The 21493-nt window shown below is 37.5% G+C and overlaps 1 protein-coding gene across 2 annotated transcripts; it reads left to right on the forward strand.

Annotated features, from left to right (window-relative positions):
- Positions 1-3813: 3813 nt before the first annotated feature.
- LOC135205933 (uncharacterized) lies at positions 3814-6810 on the forward strand. 2 transcript variants are annotated; one of them, XM_064237125.1, is made up of 2 exons: positions 3814-3916; positions 6033-6810. In XM_064237125.1, exons 1-2 carry the CDS (start codon positions 3905-3907, stop codon positions 6600-6602), a joined length of 582 nt encoding a protein of 193 aa, XP_064093195.1. In that variant the 5' UTR covers positions 3814-3904; the 3' UTR covers positions 6603-6810. The 2 variants fall into 2 exon arrangements, with proteins under 2 accessions (XP_064093195.1, XP_064093193.1); XM_064237123.1 differs by having other exon boundaries at positions 3826-3916; positions 6030-6810.
- Positions 6811-21493: the final 14683 nt, after the last annotated feature.

Raw genomic sequence — 21493 nt, forward strand, 5'->3', positions numbered from 1 at the left:
ATTTCTCTCTCTCTCTCAAAGGATAGCCTACTCTCTCTCTCTCTCCAAGGATAGCATATTCTCTCTCTCTCATGACAAGAATATAATATTCTCTTTCTCTCTCTCCCTCCCTACTGACAAGGATAGCATAATTTCTCTCTCTCTCTCTCTCCTGACAAGAATAAGATACTCTCTCAATCATTTTCTCTCTCACATTCCTCTCTCTTTCCTGCAAAGGATAAGCACCCTTCGAACCGAGATCTTTAAGGGTTAATGTCCTTCACCCCTATTTTCTACGCTGTTAGAATTTGCATTTTCGCTGATAATATTTCGCTGGAATTAATATTCGGGAGAAAAAATTAACCTTCCATTTCGAAGGTAATTTGCATATCTGCATATTCTTGTACGTTTGCATGATGCCTCGTGACACTTGGTAATTCATTATTAAATCATTATCATGGGTCATATGGAGCGTGAGTTCTCATTGAAAAAACAAAGGGGACTTGAAGTCAGTAGAAACTGACCTATTTAAAAATAGAATCACACACACATACATATATATAATAATTATATATGTGTGTGTGTGTGTGTGTGTGTATATATATATATATATATATATATATATATATATATATATATATATATATATAGTATATATGCGTGTGTGTGTCTGTTGGGCTGCTTTGTATGTGCGCTTGTTTGTATAGTAATGTTTGTGTATGCGTGTACACTAATGCGCCTGCGCATGTAATTCTACAATACAGTTCGTTAGAAATGTCAACGCCAACGTAATTTATCTCAAAAATCACAAAATATAACGTACAAAATAATAAGCATACATCTAAAACCTAAATGAAATACAGCAGAATACAGAATTTCAAAGTTCATTCCACCCAACCCCCCTAAAAAAGAAAAAAAAAAAAAACGTAAAATGAAAAAAATGAAATATTCCGTCGTAACTCGGTTTTGGAAGTTCATTAATGAAGCAATTCATTTTACGTTATTTTTTCCCCCTCTCCCATTTCACCATTTGCAGCGTTATCAGCCAACGTTTTGGTAATTAGAAATAGCATTAAATGGATTCGGCTGAAGGTTCCAGTATTATGGAACGTGCTAAAAATACGATTCAGATAATAATTTTTTTTTCTTTCCTTTTTTTGCTGGGTACAGCTCTTACCATTTAATTCGTTATAGGATTCAGAATTTCTGTCTATCTCTCTCTCTTTCTTTCCGAATAATAATAATAATAACAATAGTCTATTTGGAAGTAGGCCTTCTCCGAGGGCAGTAGCATTGAATACAATAGCTGTTTCAACGGCATTTAATTTATATAGAATCTTCTCAATTCTTCTTATTATCTTTTTCTCGTCAGCATGTAGCTGGTGTATTAAGTTTCCTAAGGACATGTAAAGATTTTCATTTGTCTTAGGTTTATTCCTCTAACGTGTCGACAGCGCACAGGCAGTCATCTATGAGAGTTTACAGTAAAGTGAATTAAGATACGTTTTACAAGTATTTATAGCATGCAAGGTCGTGTACAATCGGTGGGCGGGTCGGTGGGCAGGGATTTTAATTGGTCGTTGGATGGTAACGAAATCTCTCCCTGAGGCGTTCAGATCTGCGTGGTCTGGCCTGAGTTATTAGCGTCGGTTGGGTGTTGGTTGGGGTACCCACCTCTTGGGCGGCAGGTACTGCTGCAAGGCTGTCCAGTTGACATATCTTCCGCTCGTTCTCTCCCAATTTCTCTCTCTGCTTCTTCCTCTCTTTCTCTCTCTGCTTGTTCCTCTCTCTCTCTCTCTCTCTTTCTCTCTCTGATTGTTCCTCTCTCTCTCTCTTTCTCTCTCTCACGATCTAACCTAGATAATAATAATAACAATAATTAGTCTATATGCAGAAGTATGCACTCACGATTTAACCTGGAGAATAATAATAATAATAAGTATTATTAATAATAATAATAATAATATTATATTATTATTATTATTATTATTATCTTATCTCAGGATCAAAGTCGGGAGAAATAACTAATAAGGGTTAATTTTAGTGGGCTATTTCGTCTCTCAGAAACAATGGAATTATTAAGAATTTCAAGACCGTAAAGTGGGCAGTGATGAATTATTAGCGCACATAATTTAAGCTTTGGCCAATGTCATTTCTCGGCACAACATTCTAAGGGGAGACTGCAATGTTGATTGAATTTCTCTCTCTCTCTCTCCATGTTTGTTTTTCTCTGTCTCTCCCTCTCTCTATCTATTTATCTATCTCTCACTTTACCTGTAATTTTGCTTTCTCTCTGTCTCTGTCTCCCCATTCTTGTTGTTTCTGGCTTTCTCTCTAGCCACCTATCTATCTAGCTCTCACTCTTTCCTTGATTTTACTCTCTTTCTCTCTCTCTCCATTTTGCTGTCCCTCTCTCTCTCTTTTCATTATTATTTTCTGCTCTCTCTCTTCCCATCACTATTTACTGCTCTCTCTCTCAACTTTACCTTTCCAAATCAAATCCAGATCTCATTAAAATTCTTAATAATATATATCATCTCATCAGCATACAATTAAAATTCTGTATGAACCTTAGCATCGAATGTAACTCATAAGATATGCACAGTAATTAAATGTATCAATAAATTACCTCTGAAGTGAAATTAAGAGAATCCGATTCAGGTAATTTTGAATTTTGAAACATGATTTATTCAATACTATCTATCGTAGAATTTTCTTGCGTGCAGAGCGCGTCCATCCATCTTTGTGTGGGTGTGTGTGTGTGCGTGTATGCGTATGCATACATCCATGCGCGTAACAAGCAAGCAGACATTTTTAACTAGAAGCGTGAATACTTCCACGAGTAAACAAACAAGACGTGAGACATTTCTTCCCAGACTTCACGGAGGAAAAATTCTGACCTCACGCTTTTTTTTTCTTTTTAACAAAAGCGCTTTCAAAAGTTCTTGAGCAAGCTTGACGAAGACTGAAATTATTATAAGCTTAAAGCGTACCGATTCAAGCGTACCTCAAGGATGTAATTTAAGGTTCCAGCTTCTCCGGAGTAGTTAATAGTTAGTAAGGTAGATAGATGATGACGAGACGCCTTGACAAGAAAACAAAGTCACACCAAAACCACGCCTTGCGGGGTAACGTCTGAGTTCCCACATGTCAACAAACTGTGTCCTCACATAATGGGAATAAATTATGTCGAGAGGGGAGTAGATGAGAGGGGGGGGGGAAGGGGGGGAGGAAGGGGGTAATGAGAGGGGAAGTGGGAGGAGGTAGGGGTAAAGGAACAGGTGAAGAAGGGAACGCATGGGAAGGGGTGTGGGCAGGAAAGGGAGGGAAGGGGTAGGGTTGAAGGAAACAGGGGAAGAAGAGGAATAGGGGAAACAGGATAGGCAGGGGAATGGGGGGAAGGGAAAAGGGGTAGGGGAAGAAAACAGGTGAGGAGGAGGAATAGGGAAACACAAGAAGGGGTTGGAGATGGGGAGGGGGGAAAAAACGGGGAGGGGGTATAGGAACAGGCGAAGAGCGGGGGAAGAAGGAAATACGAGAAGGGGTGGAGAGGGAGGAATAAGGGTAGGGGGAAGGGGGAAGGAAACAGGCAAAGGAAAAGGAAGCTTTGAGGGGGAAGGTTGAAGCCAGGGGGTGGGGGCTGGTAACGGTGGGAACTCTCTCAACCCCCTGCGTGTCGCAACCCTACGCAAAGTCGCTAACTCTCTCTTTTACCTTTTTGTTCAGCTCCCTCGCAAAGTCGCGAGAGAGCATAAAACACTTAATTGTCCCCGACTGCAAAACACGAGCATTTTTGGGAGAGAGGGTCCCGGACGAAGGTCGCAAAAGCGGTATATATATTCCTCCGAAAGTACCAGCCAGGACCAGTGACTTCTGCAGAGTCAAACCAGTGAGCAACAACTGTATTACCCGGTGAGGAACAACCATGGTGCTTAAGGTGAGAGATCATGATAATCTTCGTTGCTTCCTTCATACCTGATTAGTCCATTAATATTTCGAAGACTGAAAATTTAGGGTAAAAGGGAAAGCTAGTTGGAAATCCATTGACTGAGAGATAATTGATCAGATCTCCGTTACTTCGTTCATAACTGATTCATTCATTATATAGGAGACTGGAGAATTGATTAAGGTGTAAGTGAGAGCCAACTGGAAATTCATACATTAGAAATAAATTGCTTTGCACGACTTGCATAGAAAATTTCTCCGCATTTTCAGAATCTCGGATCTGAGGGAAGAACAAGATTGGTTATTTTATTTGCCTTTTGATTAGGTCATTATCGTTTCGCCTAATTACCGTTCTTGAAAGTCAATTGCTATATTATTGCCTATTAAACTGTTCCAGTACGGTGCTTCTACAGACAATTTAATCGTATGTGCGATGAGTAATTGTGCTGAATTTTCGTAATAATATTTGTCTTTGCAAAAATCAAGGCCACTTTCAGAAGAACTGTTAATTGATTGATTTATATGTTTTAGGCATAATGCCAAGCACTGGGGCAACTAAGGCCATTCAGCGCTGAAATGGAAATTGACAGTTAAAAGGTTTGGAAGGTGTATCAGGAGGAAAGCCTCGCAGTTGCATTATGAATCAATTGCTAGGAGAGGGTGGAAAGTAAGATGGAAGACAGAGAATATGAAAGGAGGTACAGTAAAAGGATTGAAAGTAGTTGCAGGTAAGGGCCGAAGGGACGCTGCAAAGAACCTGAGGTAATGCCTACAATGCCGGAAGACTTGATATCCTTTGAAAGGAAAACCTTTTTCCATAAATGCAAATTATGCGTAGGTAGACGAACCATTTGCAAACGTCATATAAAATTCTTGCAACATGAAAATATTGCAACTACAATAAAATAACGAGCGTTATTGAAACGAGCGAGTTGGATAAAATCTAAACACTTCTTTTCGTTGTTGACTTCGTTCGCCAAACCGAAAAATTATTTCGCACGATTAATGCATCCACATTTTAATTTACCAATACAGCGAGATCGCAAATATCCTCGCCATTAAAAAAAAGATTCGCTGTTGGTATATTCGGTCAGAGTAAAAGACAGTTTATGTTTTAAGCTCGAGTGTTTGAGCAGAATGAAAAACGGGCTGTGCTTTTCATTTGTTTTTAAGGAGTGATAGTCACTATTCTTAATTTAAAAAAAAAAATGCCACTCTCGTTTGAGAACGCCAACCGAAAACAGTTTTTACATCTGATTTTATATCAGCCAAAATGTCACAAAATTCCCTGACCTCGATACGAATATAGCTCGGCTTAAACAATATAAAATTTTATTTTTTGAAGCGGTGCTTAGTTTCAGATTGAAAAAAAAAAAGCTAAACTAGTCCAGTAATCAGTATGACGTCACTGTCTGATCGTAACTGAGTTATTCACTCAGTGTCTGTTATCTTTTCTTTAGATTTATTCTTCCGAGATGTCTCTCAATAAAACGTATGAAGGCACAGACATTTTCCAAGGCTTAGCTACAATTATATCCTTTGCCGTATTAGTGCGTTATTTTCCGTCCCCGTGCTGTAAACGGACACTGGGAGGACTGTCCTAATGCCATCTGCATCAAGAAAAAGACGTATTTTAAACTTCCTGTACGTTTATAATATAAAATTCATTGCCGTCGTCTGTAGGCCAGAAGCCAGTGCGATCCACAGTAAGGTCAGTATTTATTATCTCAGTCCGTTCTGACGTCTAAGTAAAAAAAAAAAAAAAAAAAAAAAAAAGTTAAAACATGTCATAAACACACGTCGTTAACTTATCGCTCACAAGTCACGTACAGGTTTAATATAAGTTACCAGCTTTTTTGGTAGTCTTAACCAGCCCTCCAACGATTATCTTGTTGTCAACGTGTTTGTAACATGCATGCGATCATTAGCCAACATGAGTCTGCGACATGTTTAACGTATAATGTGGACGAACCTTATGTGTGGAAGTGTAACCCTTGAATACCCAAAAGTGTATCTGTATGGTGGTCCTTTGCGTTCTATGAGAGAGAGAGAGAGAGAGAGAGAGAGAGAGTTGTAAAACTTAGTACTACTACTCCATTCTCCAGCAGGTTGTCATCTTGATGGCGGTGGCGGTGGCGTCGTCTCTGGGACAAGACAACATGGTCCAGGAGTCAGAGCCAGCGAGCGTCATAACACCAGAGACACTGAGACCATCCATCCTGAGGGAATTGCCCAAGCCCTTTGCTCCGGGAGAGTTCCCTTACTACTACCACCCCCACAGGTACCATCCGTACTACCACTATCCGTACCACCACTACCAGCACTATCGCAACCACCCCAGCAGGGAAGACGGCAAGGGCGTAGCGGTCCACCCCGGGGGCGCTACGTCCTACATCTTCCCCCAGGTGCACGGCATCGGGAAGAGGTCGGCAGAGGCTTCGGCTGAACCCAGCTACGCCTACAGCTACATGTCGCATCTGCATCCGTACTTCAACAGGCCCTTCGGATACTACAGGAGGTACCCTTACTACGGTAGGCCCTTCGGCCTGTACCACCACCACCTGGACAAGAGGTCCACCCCAGTCAGGACGCCTGGTGAGCCTCAGTACAGCTTCGTCTATCCGAGCGACCCTACCGACCCCTTCGGCAGCTATCATGGATACAGTTACAGATGGTGATTTCGTTTCGGGATAATCAACTGGATTGGCAGAAGGAAGTCACCACAACTTCGTCAGCCATGTTGGATAGCCTGCGATCCTCACCGCTCCGCATACACGTCTCCCAAGTCTGATAGGCCAGTACGCTCACGCTGGTTTTTCGAGCTTGTTTTTAAATATTCTAGAATATTTTTTATGTATTATTATATAAATAAAACGGTGCAAATTGTCTGTCTTTTCATTTTTCGCATCACGACAGTTTAAAAATGATTTGACTGGTCAGTTGGTTGAGTGGAGGATTTTTATTTTACCTTTCTTCTTCTTCTTCTTCTTCTTTTTTTGCAGAACTTACAGTGCCCCTTCAGACCTGCTGATGCCATGACACACCCAGACACTATTTTCCCATTTTCCTTAAGGGAGACACTCTTTTTCCCATTTTCTTTAATTTAGACACTTTTCCCATTTTCTTTAATCCAGACACTTTTCCGTTTTCTTCAATCTAGACACTATTTTTCCTTTTCTTTAATATTTCCTTTTCAGCAGCTCCTAAAATGGATTTATTATTCCCTTTGTGAACTTTTAAGAAATTGCTAGGCCACGTATCTTAAGGAGAATTAAAAATTTTTAATTTTGTAGTTTTCCAAACTGATTTTTTAACATATTCATCCTTACATTTCTCTCTCATTCTGTCTCTTAATCCTGTTTCATGCTATCTAACATATCCTCTTCCTTGATTCAGTGGTCATACATTCTTCTTGCAAAAAAAAAAAAAAAAAAAAAAAAAAAAAAAAAAAAAGCAGCGGACGAACTTGAAAGAATAATTTAAGCACCAACAAAAGAATGGGGGAAAATATTCCACATACAACGAAAGTTTGTACACAAAACGAAATGGCGATGAAATGTCAAAAAAGTAATATGAAAATCTGGAACTTTGTAGAACAAAAGAAGTAAGTTTGTTCACATGGACCAAACTAGGACTAGGATAAGGATAGGGAAGTGGAGAATAGGGGAGAAGGAAGAGTACCTCTGGATACAATCCAGTTTAAGCCTAAAGGCGGATACTCGGGATGGGAAAGGTTGAAGGAAAAAAGGGAGGGAAAGTGAAGTATAGTAGAAGAGAAAAAAAAGTGAGGGGCAGACCCTCTTGCGAAGATGGACCATAAAGTTAAGATCGGTGTGGCATATGGAACCAAGCAGATCGTGTCTGCAAATACCAACTTCGTCCATATAAATATGAAAAAATGAAACCGTTTACGTTCCATCAAAGGTTGTGATTGTTAAAAAATACATTATATCTTTTTAAATGTATAAAGAAACCTCGAGAAATGTTCATAAGTTTCACGTAAGGCAGGACATACTACTTGAATCAACACATAACCGCCTCTCAGTGTTTTAAAAAATAGACGCATTTTTTCCTTAAAATTGTATCTCGTACACGCCCTACTTCTACTTTTGAAGACTCATTGTGACCCATTCTCGCTCCCGCCCAACTCCCAATGTCTGTTGCGAGCTTTGGTGACGGTCTCTGGAGCTTACAGAGTAAAAGCAGTCTGGTATCCGTCATCAATATAAATAGTCTTACCGTATTATGGTGACGTCACGGGGTAAACATCACTCAAGAAGGTACACAAACGCCTTAGCCGTGTCCGCTTGCACTCAAGACCTTGTGGATGTGAGGATTCCTCTGACGGGTACTTAACGAAGGAAGGAAATGCTCTGACGGGAGTATACTGAAGTGCCTGATGTCACTTTTCACTTCGGTTCGAGCAGAGGGGTTCATAGTAGGTGTTATTGGGACTTATAATCCGAGAAGAGAGGTGTTAAGTGTCACCGGTCACTTATAATCCAAGAAGAGGTGTTAGGTGTTACCGGTCACTTATTTTCGAGAAGGGGTGTTAACTGTTAGTGGCCACTTATGTCCGAGAAGAGGTGTTAAAGTGTTACTGGTCAGTCACCGATATCAGAGTGCAGGTGTTCAAACTTCAGTGGTAATGGCGGCTGGCGCGGCAGTATAGTTGCCACTATTGTGAACAGATATTGGCTAAAACCTTTAATGTTTGATTTTGATTACGTAAAAAATAAAGATAAAAACACAGCAATCTTATTGCATATGGCTAAGTAGAGTTAAAAACTTTAATGAAATAGAACTTTAAACTCGAGATAAACTCGAATTATTAAGTATGTAAAAAATTATTGTGTAAATGAAAATTGCCATGTTTGTAAATAAACTTTATTAATTTAAATAGATAAATAAAAACAAACTAAATGGTCACATTCTCAGTCCCAATTATAATACTATATGTAGGCTTACTTGCATGTAATAAAAAGTATTTTTTTTAATTACAATGGAAACAAATAGACGACGATATTTTTTTTTCGTTGTATTAAGTCAGTTGTCAATCGGAACTGGCTAACAACTACTACAGTTCTGCTGCAAAATAAGATGTTCATATTTTACTCTGACTTAGTCCAATTCATGTTCAAGCGATGACGAATGATGATCAAGGTTAGTTTACAAGAACTTTATATACATACATATATAGGCTATGTATATTATTTGGTATTAGGGACATCATAGGAGCAAAAGCCGGTGCTGGCACAAGGTCTGATTAACGAAAACAGCAACATTAGTCTATGCCCGGATCCTATCAATAGCGCTCTGTAGATTTCAGATTGTATTAGATCGCATATTTCTTGAGTGCCGAAGAGAGAGAGAGAGAGAGAGAACCCGTAGTCAGAGTAACAACCAAGCATTGGCAAATATTCCAAACCATTTAGTTTCAGTGTGTCCTACGCAGAGTAGATTTCAGGGTGTGAACATGCCCCGGGCACTAGAATCAATGACAATTTGTTAATGAGAGAGCTTAGTCTCATAATACAGAAACCGCACTCACACAAATCTCTGTACAGACGTCTGTCGAGCTCTCTCTCCTAGAATACGTCCTTCAAAGCTATCACTTCAGAACCGACACAGGAAAGGCGTGACGTATGAGTTGCGTAGGTACAATTCGATCGGAAAGGCGAGAGAAAGTTTGAAAGCTGGAAGTGGAGAAAGTTAAAGAAAGAACATTTCTGCGATGGTATTAGAAGGCTTTTTCAACTTCCCCTTGATCTTTTTTTCCTTTTTTTTTTTTGCGGATAGGTCAGCAACAGGTTTTTATTTATTTATTTATTTATTTATTTTGGTCCAGGTCAATATCTGGCTTTGATTTTACGCACACACACAGAATTATTGATGGGAAAGAGAATTATTGAAGAATTAGGAAGAAACAGAGAGAGAGAGAAAAAAAATCACTTCAGGAGAAGCAGGGAAAAGAGAGAGAGAGAGACTTACTTCAGGAGAACGAGGAAAAGAGAGAGAGAGAGACTTACTTCAGGAGAAGCAAGGAAAAACGAGAAAGAGAGAGGATTCACATGATTACTCGGTACACTCTCGTCCCTGGGCTCTTCGTTACTGAGACTATAAGTGTTCTAACTGTTAGACGACATAGCTTAAACACACGGACACACAAACACATGCACACACACATATACATATGTGTATATATATACTCATATATATACATTACACAAGTGTAAACTATGACTACATCGATAAATAAATGTTATTAGTCAAGACTTTCGTGTGCTCCATTTTCGTCGACTTAGATGTGGTCGACCAAGAGAATAGATTCACAAAACTCTACGGACCTCGCACTCGCCATTTCATTTTCAGACCCTCGCTCGGTGTGAAAATGAGACGAGAAACTTATTTTTTTTTTTCAAAGACTTAAAAATAAGCCGGAATATAGTGAGCAAAAGACCAGAATTTATTCTGCCCACTGTAAAGTTGAAACTTCTCTAATGTTAAAACAGAAAAGTTTTGGTGGTGGAAATCAGCTTTTCTGCTACGTACATGATAATGCATTATTTCAATTGAAGATGGTATATATATATATATATATATTTATATATATATATATATATATATAATATATATATATATATAGATATATATATATATATATATATATATATATATATACCAGTAAAACTACCTCCTCCTCCTCAGCGTTAAACACCTTGAAAATTTCGGCAGAATTTATCGCTTTTGTTTTAAGCCAAGGAAATTCCCCCTGGGGCTGTGCGGAGCGCAAGTTAGCCAGCCCGGTGTTGAATCAGGAATTCTTGCAGAAGAAATTTGTTTCGACAGAGCGAGAGAGAGAGAGAGAAACAAAATTGGTAACTGCTTGTCCGTCTCAAATGCTAGAGAGACAAAATTGGTAACTGCTTTTCCGTCTCAAAAACTAGAGAGAGAGAGAGAGAGAGAGAAACAAAATTGGTAACTGCTTTTCCGTCTCAAAAACTAGAGAGAGAGATAAAGAGAAACAAAATTGGTAACCTCTTTTTCCCTTTCAAAAACTAGAGAGAGAGAGCCAAAGAGAAAGAGAATACAAAATTGGTAACTGCTTTTCCCTCTCAATAACCAGAGAGAGAGAGAGGAAACTGGAAACAACTGGTCCCTCTCAAAAAATAGAGAGCGAGGAGGGGGGGGGGGGGGGGGGGGGGGGGGGGGGGGGGGGGGGGGGGGGGGGGGGGGGGGGGGGGGGGGGGGGGGGGGGGGGGGGGGGGGGGGGGGGGGGGGGGGGGGGCGGGGGGGGGTGTTTAACCTGCTGGTCCCTCTCAAAAATGAGAGCGAGAGAGAGAAAGGCGAAATAGGTCCCTCTCAAAAACTAGAGAGAGAGAGGAAACTGGTAGCTACTGGTCCCTCTCATAAAATGAGAGCGCGCGAGAGAGAGAGAGAGAGAAAGACGAAACTGGTCCCTCTCAAAAACTAGAGAGAGAGAGAGGAAACTGGTAGCTGTTGGTTCCTCTCAAAAACGAGAGAGAGAGAGAGAGCGGAATATAGGTTTTCTGCAGCAGCACCTCCTTTTCGCCCTCATATTTTTGCATTATTTCTCTCATGAATAATGTGCACCAAAAGTTTTAACTTTGTGCCTACGAATAATCGGGTTCGGAACAGTCTCTAGTTCGTGAAGTTATTTCTGCCTGTTTTTCACCAAAATTATTATTACTATATTATTATCATCATTCAAGTAGCAGTTGTTACAGTACGATCATTATTATAACCACTTTCAGAATAATTATCATCATCATTATCAGTGTATTATTATAATCCATATCATAGTATGATCATTACTATAAACGTCTTTAGAATTATTGTTGTTTCACTGTTTTTGGAAGCTTTTTCTGAGCGTTTCTGTAAAATGATTTGATGAAATTATATCAATTTCTTATTATTAAAGCTAAATTCCCAAAATCGAATTCACTAACACTGATTTTCTCTGCCTCGTTTCAGTAAGACAGAGAGAGAGAGAGAGAGATTTAAACCACTGCTTATGAAAGGCGAGCAAAGCCAAACCACAAAAATACGTAGAGTGAAAAGAAAATATTCTTCCCCACGACATCCTGTCAGCAGTGACTCCAATTCTTATCTCTGAGAGAAATTGAAAATAAATAAGGGGAAAAATTCTTTTATGAAACTGCCATAGATAGAAAACAGAATTATAGAAACGTCTTCAAATCTCTCTATTTCTATGAGAGAAATGGGACATAAATAAAGGAAAACTCCTTTCTTGAAAGTAACATGGATAGAAGACAAAGGTTTTTAAGCTTTCGGTTATAACACACCTGATACCAAACTTCCTTCTGATACGAACTTCAGCAAAATTCAACTTCAGTAGCTCAAAATTCGTAATTTTCTCTTCAGACATTCCTCCATATTTTGTCGACTTATTTCTGAGGTGGGGACGGGGTTGCTCACAATAACTTTGCATTCATACGAACAATGTCTACACCCACATACACTTATCATTCATTACCTTTGATAAGTTGGTTCAGATTAAAATGGCCACGAATCAACACGTAACCTTGTCCATAGGCGGCCCAGATTTATAAGCTATATGGTAAGATGTCATAGGGACGAACACACCTTTTATGGACCTCTAGACTCGGACCCAGTCAACAAACAGTCCACTCTCACCGAACACCTCAAAGAGACTGATCTGCGCAAACTCAGTTCGGTCACCTGAGCCTCCAATGTCCAGTGGATGGAGACTTTCGTGTAAGTCGACTGTCCATCGTCAGGGTATAATTGTCAACTTACATCGTAGTTTATGCGGTGTACATAACCTTATTGAGAGCTGATATCTTGCTATAGTTAGCGACGAACAACTGAAGAAGGTGCAGAAGAGTACTCGGGTCGAAGGTTGTAATTTGGGTGAACGATTTGGAGAAATCTCGTCAATATTGGAGAAATTGACCTGAAAAAGTTCACCTTTTTGATATAATTTTAGAACAGTTTTCAGTGTTCGACTTTTGATCAGTTAGATATTTAATATTTGTAAAATCCAATTAAAGTAATTTTTTTTTATAAAAGAGGTCACAAAAACTAGATCTTAGAAGTTTTCGACTTTTGATCAGTTAGATTTTTAATATTTGAAAAATCCAACTAAAGTAATTTTTTACTAAAGAGGCCACAAAAATTCTAAATATAGAAGCACTATGAAGCCTCTAGTCACAAAATTCCCATGAAATAGAATTATAACCGAAATAATGAAATAAATTCTGTTTCTGCCATTAATGCTTTTCTCCCTATGAATGATAAACATACAGATTCATATGCAAAATATTCTTTACATAGAATTCGCCTCAAAACTGCCACTGATGACAGAGAAATGAATTAAAGGAAATAAATGAAACTCCAGCAAAGTATGAATTTTATTCATTACCATAAATCATATATACGTACAGTAGAATGTTTTATATATATATATATATATATATATATAATATATATATATATATATATGTATATATATATATATTATATATATATATATATATATATATATATACACATCTCCAATACATAAAAAGTAATACAGCTTTGTGCGTTTCAGAAACATCAATCGGCCAATTGCTAAAATAGTACTCCTTAACTGTTGGGATTTCTAAAGAAAACGAATGAATTATCTGGTGCTTCGATTACGAATGACTGGAAGTTTTTTTGGCAAGTTAAATAGACTTGGTAACTTGATAGGAACGATGGTTCTATCAGAAGGTAGGCGTTTGTTCGTATGTAGAGGGAAGTGATCACATTAAAGTGTTTGTTCTTATGTAGAGGGAAATTATGACATTAAAATGTTTGTTCGTATGAAGAGGGAATGATGACATTAAAGCGTTTGTTCGTATGTGGAGGGAAATGAATACATTAAAGGGTTTGTTCGTATGTAGAGGGAAATGATCACATTAAAGTGTTGTTCGTATGTAGATGGAAATGATGACATTAAAGTGTTTGTTCATATGAAGGAGAAAGGAAATGACATTAAAGTGTTTGTTCGTATGTAGAGAGGGAAATGGTGATATCAATAGTAGTAGTAGTAGTAGCTGGGGGGTGGGGGGCCCACTTACTGTAAAAATGGTACAGTAGTAGGGGTGATAGTAGTAGAACTAGTTCCTGTGAAATGATACAGTTGCAGTAGTTATGTGGATAGTTCCTGTAAAATATAATATAGCAGTAATACTAGTGGTAGGAATAGTAATGTGGGTATTTCTTGTAAAAAAATGAAATATGAGTTGTAGTGGTGGTAATAGTTATGAGGGTAGTTGTAACTGTAAAAATGATAGTGTCATAGGAGCTAGAAATAGTTATATAGTAGTGGTGGTGGTAGTGATAGTTATGGAGGTAGCTCCCGTAAAAATGAAATCGTAATGATAGTGGTAATAAGTTATAATGGTAGTTCTTGTATAAATAATATGGTAATAGTGGTGGTAATAACAGTTATGGGAGTAGATATGATGATCGTATCCGATTTCCATGAATATCAGACCTGGTATTTGTATTGGTACGTCTTAGTTGAAAAGACTTTGGATTTTACGAGTCTATTACACTTAATAAATTGCTACTGAACTCATCAATATGACACTGTAAAATGGCAACCGATAAATAAATGCATATAAAGACGTTTTAAACAATTAAAAAAAAAGTCATCATCTTTATGTAAAATTCAATGTATGTCACCAACATTATATTCCAGTTGAGCCAAAAAGGGTTTGGTACTGTTTTTTATATAATTTTATCATTCAGCATTCATAATTAAATGCATTCATGATGACAGGTTGTTCTAAAATGATTGTTACCTGAAGCTTAGTTTCTATCAAAATTTTTTAACACGAAGATAGATTAGAAGAAAACCCCTTTGTTTCTTTATTTACATATTCCATGTAGAATTCTAGATGCTGCTCTAGTTGCCTTTTATTTCTTAACACACAAATTTAACATGGACCAACACTTCATGATTTGAATTAATAATTGGTCCTTGAATGTCACAGTCAACCAAAAAGGCAGCAGTAACTCGATGGTGTATTCCAATTAAAAAAAACTATTAAATATACCTTCACAAAAGCAGCGAAATAACAGACTAATTACTCGTTGCAACAATAGGCACCACAAGTAATTGTTGACTCCAGCACTCTGGGGACAATTAGAGAATTTAACGTGGTGACACTGGTCATGTACGAAACGGAAAAAGAGGAATGGACGTAAAAATTTAATTCAATGCAAATTAAATAACTTTAATACCGAAAAATGCAACTGAACATGAAACTCAACGCAAATGAAATAGTTATGCATGAAGATGAATGTAAAAATTGAATTCAATGCAAATTAGATTATTTAAATAAAAATAAAAAATACATCTGAACAGAAAATTAAATGCATATTCAATAGTTAAAAGTAAGAGTATAAATTAATAAAAGTTAAATGCAATAATCATCATCATGTGTTACCATAATTATGTTACCTTCATAAGCAATTCTTCAAAGTCCTTTGCTTAACATGTCATTCAGCCTTGTTCAAAACAGAACACTTAATAAAGTAACGTATCTTAGGACTAATTTCTATCATAAGCTTTATTCAAGATCACTGAAGCTTTTTTCAGTGACAGGTCTAACATTCCTGAAAACAGAGAAACTACCATGTGAATTCATTTCCCACTGAAGTGATGAAGGAAGAGGAATGTTCAGAAACGATATAGCTTACGTGATTCATAAATTTGCAACGAGGCGGAAATCATCTGAGGGAGCCAAACTCTCAAATGACTCATTAAGTCCTCTTGAAATCACTGAAAGGAATCTGGAATCTGCCATTTCATTCCACCAACCATCACGTTCTTTCAACAGAGCACAGCTTTCTCAGGTTGGGATACCCACCGAGAGAGTATGACTGCCAGTGAAAGAACTGAGCGAATGATGACATCTCATACTAAGCTTACACAGAAGCCCCGCCCCTGAGTATTGGTTGCCAAATGTCTCCAGATTAGAGCCCGCAAAGTTAACAGTAAAACGTATCTGAGTGATTGAGTATTAGGGCCAGCCAGGGTAATGCAGTAACGCTTATATGGATGATAAATAAAGACAAATGTTACACTTGCTTTGCAAACTGTAAGCTCCTTTGAGAGTTAGGGCTCCGGCAAAGATTTCCAGACTGGTGCAGTTACAGCTGTAAGAATGGTCCATTGAGCAAAATATATTTTTCTTCATTACGTTGAGTGTTTCTGTATCATAGGAATACATTTGAAGTTTAAAAAACCACTTGACTGATATTGTAAATATCACGAGGAGACACCGGAAGAAGGCTACATCTACATTATGGCACTTTGCTATCAACTAATCTATTTACGAAAAAGGGAAAAAATAAAGGAATATTTTTGTTCACAACAAATTCTGTAGGAGACATATTTTTCTTTATCCTAGTGACTAACTATACAGGACTAGCAATCCTAAATCCTCTTATTTTTTTGTACTAGTCTATCAAACGCCTCTGATGAATTGTCTCTTCTTTAAAAACACATACTTCATCTAAACATACATAGGCGAAGGTACAAACGTCGATCTATATCTTATTAATATCTCATAAAAAAAGGAATAATTGTTCTCCGAAGGGCTGTTATTTACACTGACTATTTTTGGGTGAAAAGTTCGCTAGCTAATGGAAGTTCTCTTCTGGAGAATCGCGGATCACAGAAAGAATAATTTAGAAGGGACGTGCGTCAACAAAGTAAATTTGGCTTAATTAAGTCAATGAGGCTGGGAAGAGATGATGTTAACACCCGTTTCTATTTGTGTTTCTGAAATTATCTTGAGAATGGTTGAACGGATTTTGACGAAACTTCATAAAAAAAAAATGTAATATGTGACTCTTGGCAGATGATTTCTGACAGTGGTTCCAGTTGGTTCCGTGTAAATAAACAGCCCTAGACATCGATAATCCTCTTTGAAGACTGTTTTGCCTCTAGACGGGACAAAGCCACAGCGACTCGACACCAACGACATCAATATGACAAAGGGGATTAACCTAATAGGATTACCCTAATAATAAGAAGGGATTAACCCTATAATATTCAGTCCCGTGGGGACTCCACACTTACACTTATTTACAAATAAGTCGTTTTGTTTACACAGGGGAATTACACTTGGAAGTTACGTGACAGAGGATGTGGTGAGATAGTTTCAGCCTTATTGCAGGCAGATGCAATTCTGGTCGCAAATGCTTCTGCAATGAGATCAACCTTAAAATAATAAATGAAAAGATAAAATACGGTAATGCATGCGGTTCGACGGGAACCCTAACACTAACTTACAAAAATACAAAAATTATTTTTATTTTTAGAAAAATTAAATTCAAATATATAGAATATTCATTTACTAACTAAAATATCACAATAAAACTCTCATATGAATATGAATCATAATCTCAAGTGTGTTGAAAAGATACATATATTGTGTAGATGTGTGCAAAGCACATAAAACTCTCTACAAGTATTACAAAAAGAGTAATACACGAAGCAGCCACTTTTACTTTTTTTAAAAAAGTACATTGGTCAAAGAATTAATGAAGATGAATTCTTAAGGTATAAACGACATATGTCCACAGTTATGGAACATGCCAAGGTTAAAGTTTAAAATTTGATTTTTGTTGGTTAGGTTCAATTACATATTATGTATTAATCATTATTAACATTTACTGAACATCACTCAGGCGACACAGAGTGTTTTGGAATAGAAAATTCAGACGCATAGACCGTTAGAAAACAAGATGGCGCCGTTTCCTGGAAATTCAAACAGGTAGACCGTTTGGAAACAAGATGGCGCCGCCCCCTGGAAACCAGAGATAGCCTGTAGCTTGACGCCAGAATATTACAACTTTGCCTGGCGCCAATGGATATACCTTTGGCGCCACGCCAGAATATTACACCTTTGCCTGGCGCTAATAGATATACATTTGGCGCCACGCCAGAATATTATACCTTTGCCTGGCGACGATAGATATACCTTTGGCGACACGCCAGAATATTACACCTTTGCCTGGCTCCAATGGACATATAACTTTGGCACCAAGTAGTTTCTTGTCTTCCTTCAAAGATGTTTATAGCAAATGCTATCCAGATGAAGACTGGAAAACATTTGGAAAAACTGGAAGGATGATCAGCGGAAAATACCGGTCACTCTCCGTATGAATAATATTCGTGGAAATAATGTGATATGATGTATATATCGTCCTGCAGTATCCTACGGCAATTTAGAATATTTTATAACCTTGGCATGTTTCAGATATTGAATCGAGTTACACAAAAAGATGTAAAACACTGTAAAATATATATATTATACATATATATATATATATATATATATATATATAATATATATATTACGGGTGTTATATATATCTATATATATATATATAATTAATAAATATATATATATATATGTATGCGTGTGTGTGTTTGTAATTGTATCCTGATATGTCCAAACTACATAGCAAAAGAATGGCTTATTGTAAATAATCATTGGCCCTCTAATGCTGCTCAGTATAAAAAAAAAAAAAAAAAACTCCAGAAATATAAGTGATTATGAACTGGATTTCCTACATTTAAACACAAAGATATCTTAATTAAACACAGCAGCAACTCGTGTTCAGCCTGGGCATGTCACGTTCACAAAAATAAAACGAATATAGCCTCTCGATTAAATAGGAACTTTGGGTGCGTAATTCATATAACACCCGTCAGTTAATTCGTGTCAATAGCAAAACCTCAGCTCAGCTTCCACATCCAGATGACCGGGACATTAAACGTTTGTCTGAGACAACCGAACGTACACTACTTTTAAACCTTCATTTCGAAACATTTCCTCGAAAATCTTCATAATTCCCTAACACGTGGGACGCCATTAAAGTCCAGACGTTGAAGACATTCTAGTGTCTGTGACATTTTAACATTGACCAATTCTGAGACTCTCAAAGGTCCGATACACTCAAACGTTTGGGGCATCGTAAACTTTATGTGGTAGAATTGGAAATGTTTAGACTCTTCAACGTTTGACACATTCAGAACCTTTATAACCTTAAAAGGCTTTCAAGCAGCCATTCCCACAAACGTTTGAGAAACATCCTAACCTTTATAGCCTAAGGGCCTCCAAACCATTCCTGTTTTCAAACGTTTCAGATGTTTCTCCGGAACATCAACACATCGAAAAACGTCTGGATGACACAATCGTTTCGGAAATCCAAAAACAAGCGATGCACGATCGTTTACACATTCACGAGGGTTATAATGCAGAAGATTCTACAGTAACCAATACAGCAATAGACTTTAGAAGAAAAAAAATTAAACTTACAGATCGACCTGACGACATTTTCCCATAGAACTTAGTTACAGTACAAACAGTTGCTACACTGACGACCTGTGTTTACACTCAGCTTACTTACAGTCTACACTGACAGTTGAAGATCCGGTAACTTGTGTTTTGTTCCTCTGAATGTTCATATGCACCGATAACCTTAGGAAAATTAAAAACTAATGTGATATGAATACATAAAACGTACATAAGATATAGAGACGCATACTGTGTAAGTACGCACATATGCGTATATACAAGTAGACACGAAAAGAACTATTTTAGCACTAAAGTAATCATGAAAGTAACAAGACACACACAAGTAGCATATACACTGTAAAATCAGGCTAATTAAACCTTGATATTCAAAGTAGACATATACATTGTTACCCCGTATGTTTAAATTAACGTTTATCAATGCCATTGATGAGGTTAAATTTTGAACACCGTCTCGGAAGCGTTTTATATAGATACGTGCATGCGCGCGTGGATACCTGCGTTTATCTATGTATCTGTCTGTGGTGACGAACTCGCGCACACACACTCACACACACACATATATACACACATATATATGCTTAAAACACAGTAGATGCACGTGACTTCATTATATAAGCGAATACTTCAGGAAAATGTCAGTCAGAAGGTTAGTACCAAGCGCTTTCTTCTGTTTTAAACAGGAAAAAGCGCTTGGTACTAACTTCTGCCTGTCATTTTCTTGTGGTATTTACTTATACACACACACACACACACACACACACACATATATATATATAATAATAATAATAATAATAATAATAATAATAATAATAACAACCCTTCCATACTCAGTTAGGACAAAGGGGGTAGGTAACCAATTCATTGTATTAACACTGCAGTATTATTTAGTGTAAAACTGTTCACGAATTACAGATTACTTTGCTAGTGTCAGGTGAAAAGGGGGCATTATATTAATTTTAGTGGTATTCCAGGTAAAAAGGGATAGGAACTAATTAACAAATGATGCAGTAGTACAAGAGGATACGGAATTATTCTTAGTTTAATTATAACTTTCCCATATTTTTAGTAGGAGGGGCTACGGGTCGAATGTCGGATCTCTCACGAAAGGATGTTAGAGGGTGGGGGCAGGGAGGAGGGATTTAGGATGTGGGGGTTTATGTAAGGTGGGGGAGGGAGGGTTGTTGGCCTAGGCTAGGCTCGGGGTGGTTTATGTGGGACGGGTGGGGGGGGGGGGGGGGGGGGGAGGAGGGGGGGGGGGGGGGAGGATGGGTAGGATTATTTAGTTAAACAAGGGGAAAGTTGATGAGAAAAAAGAAAAAGTTTGAGAATCCACGATGTAAACTAATCTGCTATTCTAAAAAAAATAATAATAATAAAATAAACATAAAAAAAAATTAAAGCGAAAGACTTCAGTTTTCCCCGTGAGACTAAAACACTTTTGTTTTTCCAACGTTTTTGTTTTTTTCTGTCTTCAGCTTTTATTTCGTTCTCCACTCTCTTTTATTTCTGAAGTCTTTTTGCTTGCCGGCATCGTTTGAAAGAACACAAAAAGCTCTTTGTTTTTTGTGTTTTTGTTTTTATTTATTTTTTTTTCGGCCGCTGTTGCTTTGGCTCGACTTCTCATTCTTGCAAAGGGAAAATGGATTCGGAATTGTTATTATTCGTGTTTCAAGTCTTTTTCTTGTATCTCGACACAATGAAATAATGTGGGGTCATATGTTTAGCATACAGCGACACACACACACACACCAAACAAAGCCCTAAAACGTTATCATCTATAACTATATATATATATATAATATTATATACTAATAATATATATATATAATAATACATATATAGATATCTATATATATATATATATATATATATATATATATATATATATATATATATATATATATATATAGGGTCTACACATGGATGTATCTACGCACTTTGTCCTCAGGCAACCACAAAACCCACGCACGCACGTACCTATAAAAACCAGCACATATAGCTCAGAAGACATAAAAACAAATCATTGTAAATGAAATGAAAGCATGACATACAACTCAGAAATAATAATAAAAAAATCATTATGAATCAAATGACACCATGACAGCAAATGGGGGAAAACTGCCTGTTCTTGAAAAGAAAGGAATAAAAAAAAATTCCCTAACGCCCAAAATCGCAAGTTTGGGAAAAATGGCCGA

This window comes from Macrobrachium nipponense, chromosome 29 (genome assembly GCF_015104395.2).
Source record: "Macrobrachium nipponense isolate FS-2020 chromosome 29, ASM1510439v2, whole genome shotgun sequence".
In the NCBI taxonomy this organism is placed as follows: domain Eukaryota; kingdom Metazoa; phylum Arthropoda; class Malacostraca; order Decapoda; family Palaemonidae; genus Macrobrachium; species Macrobrachium nipponense.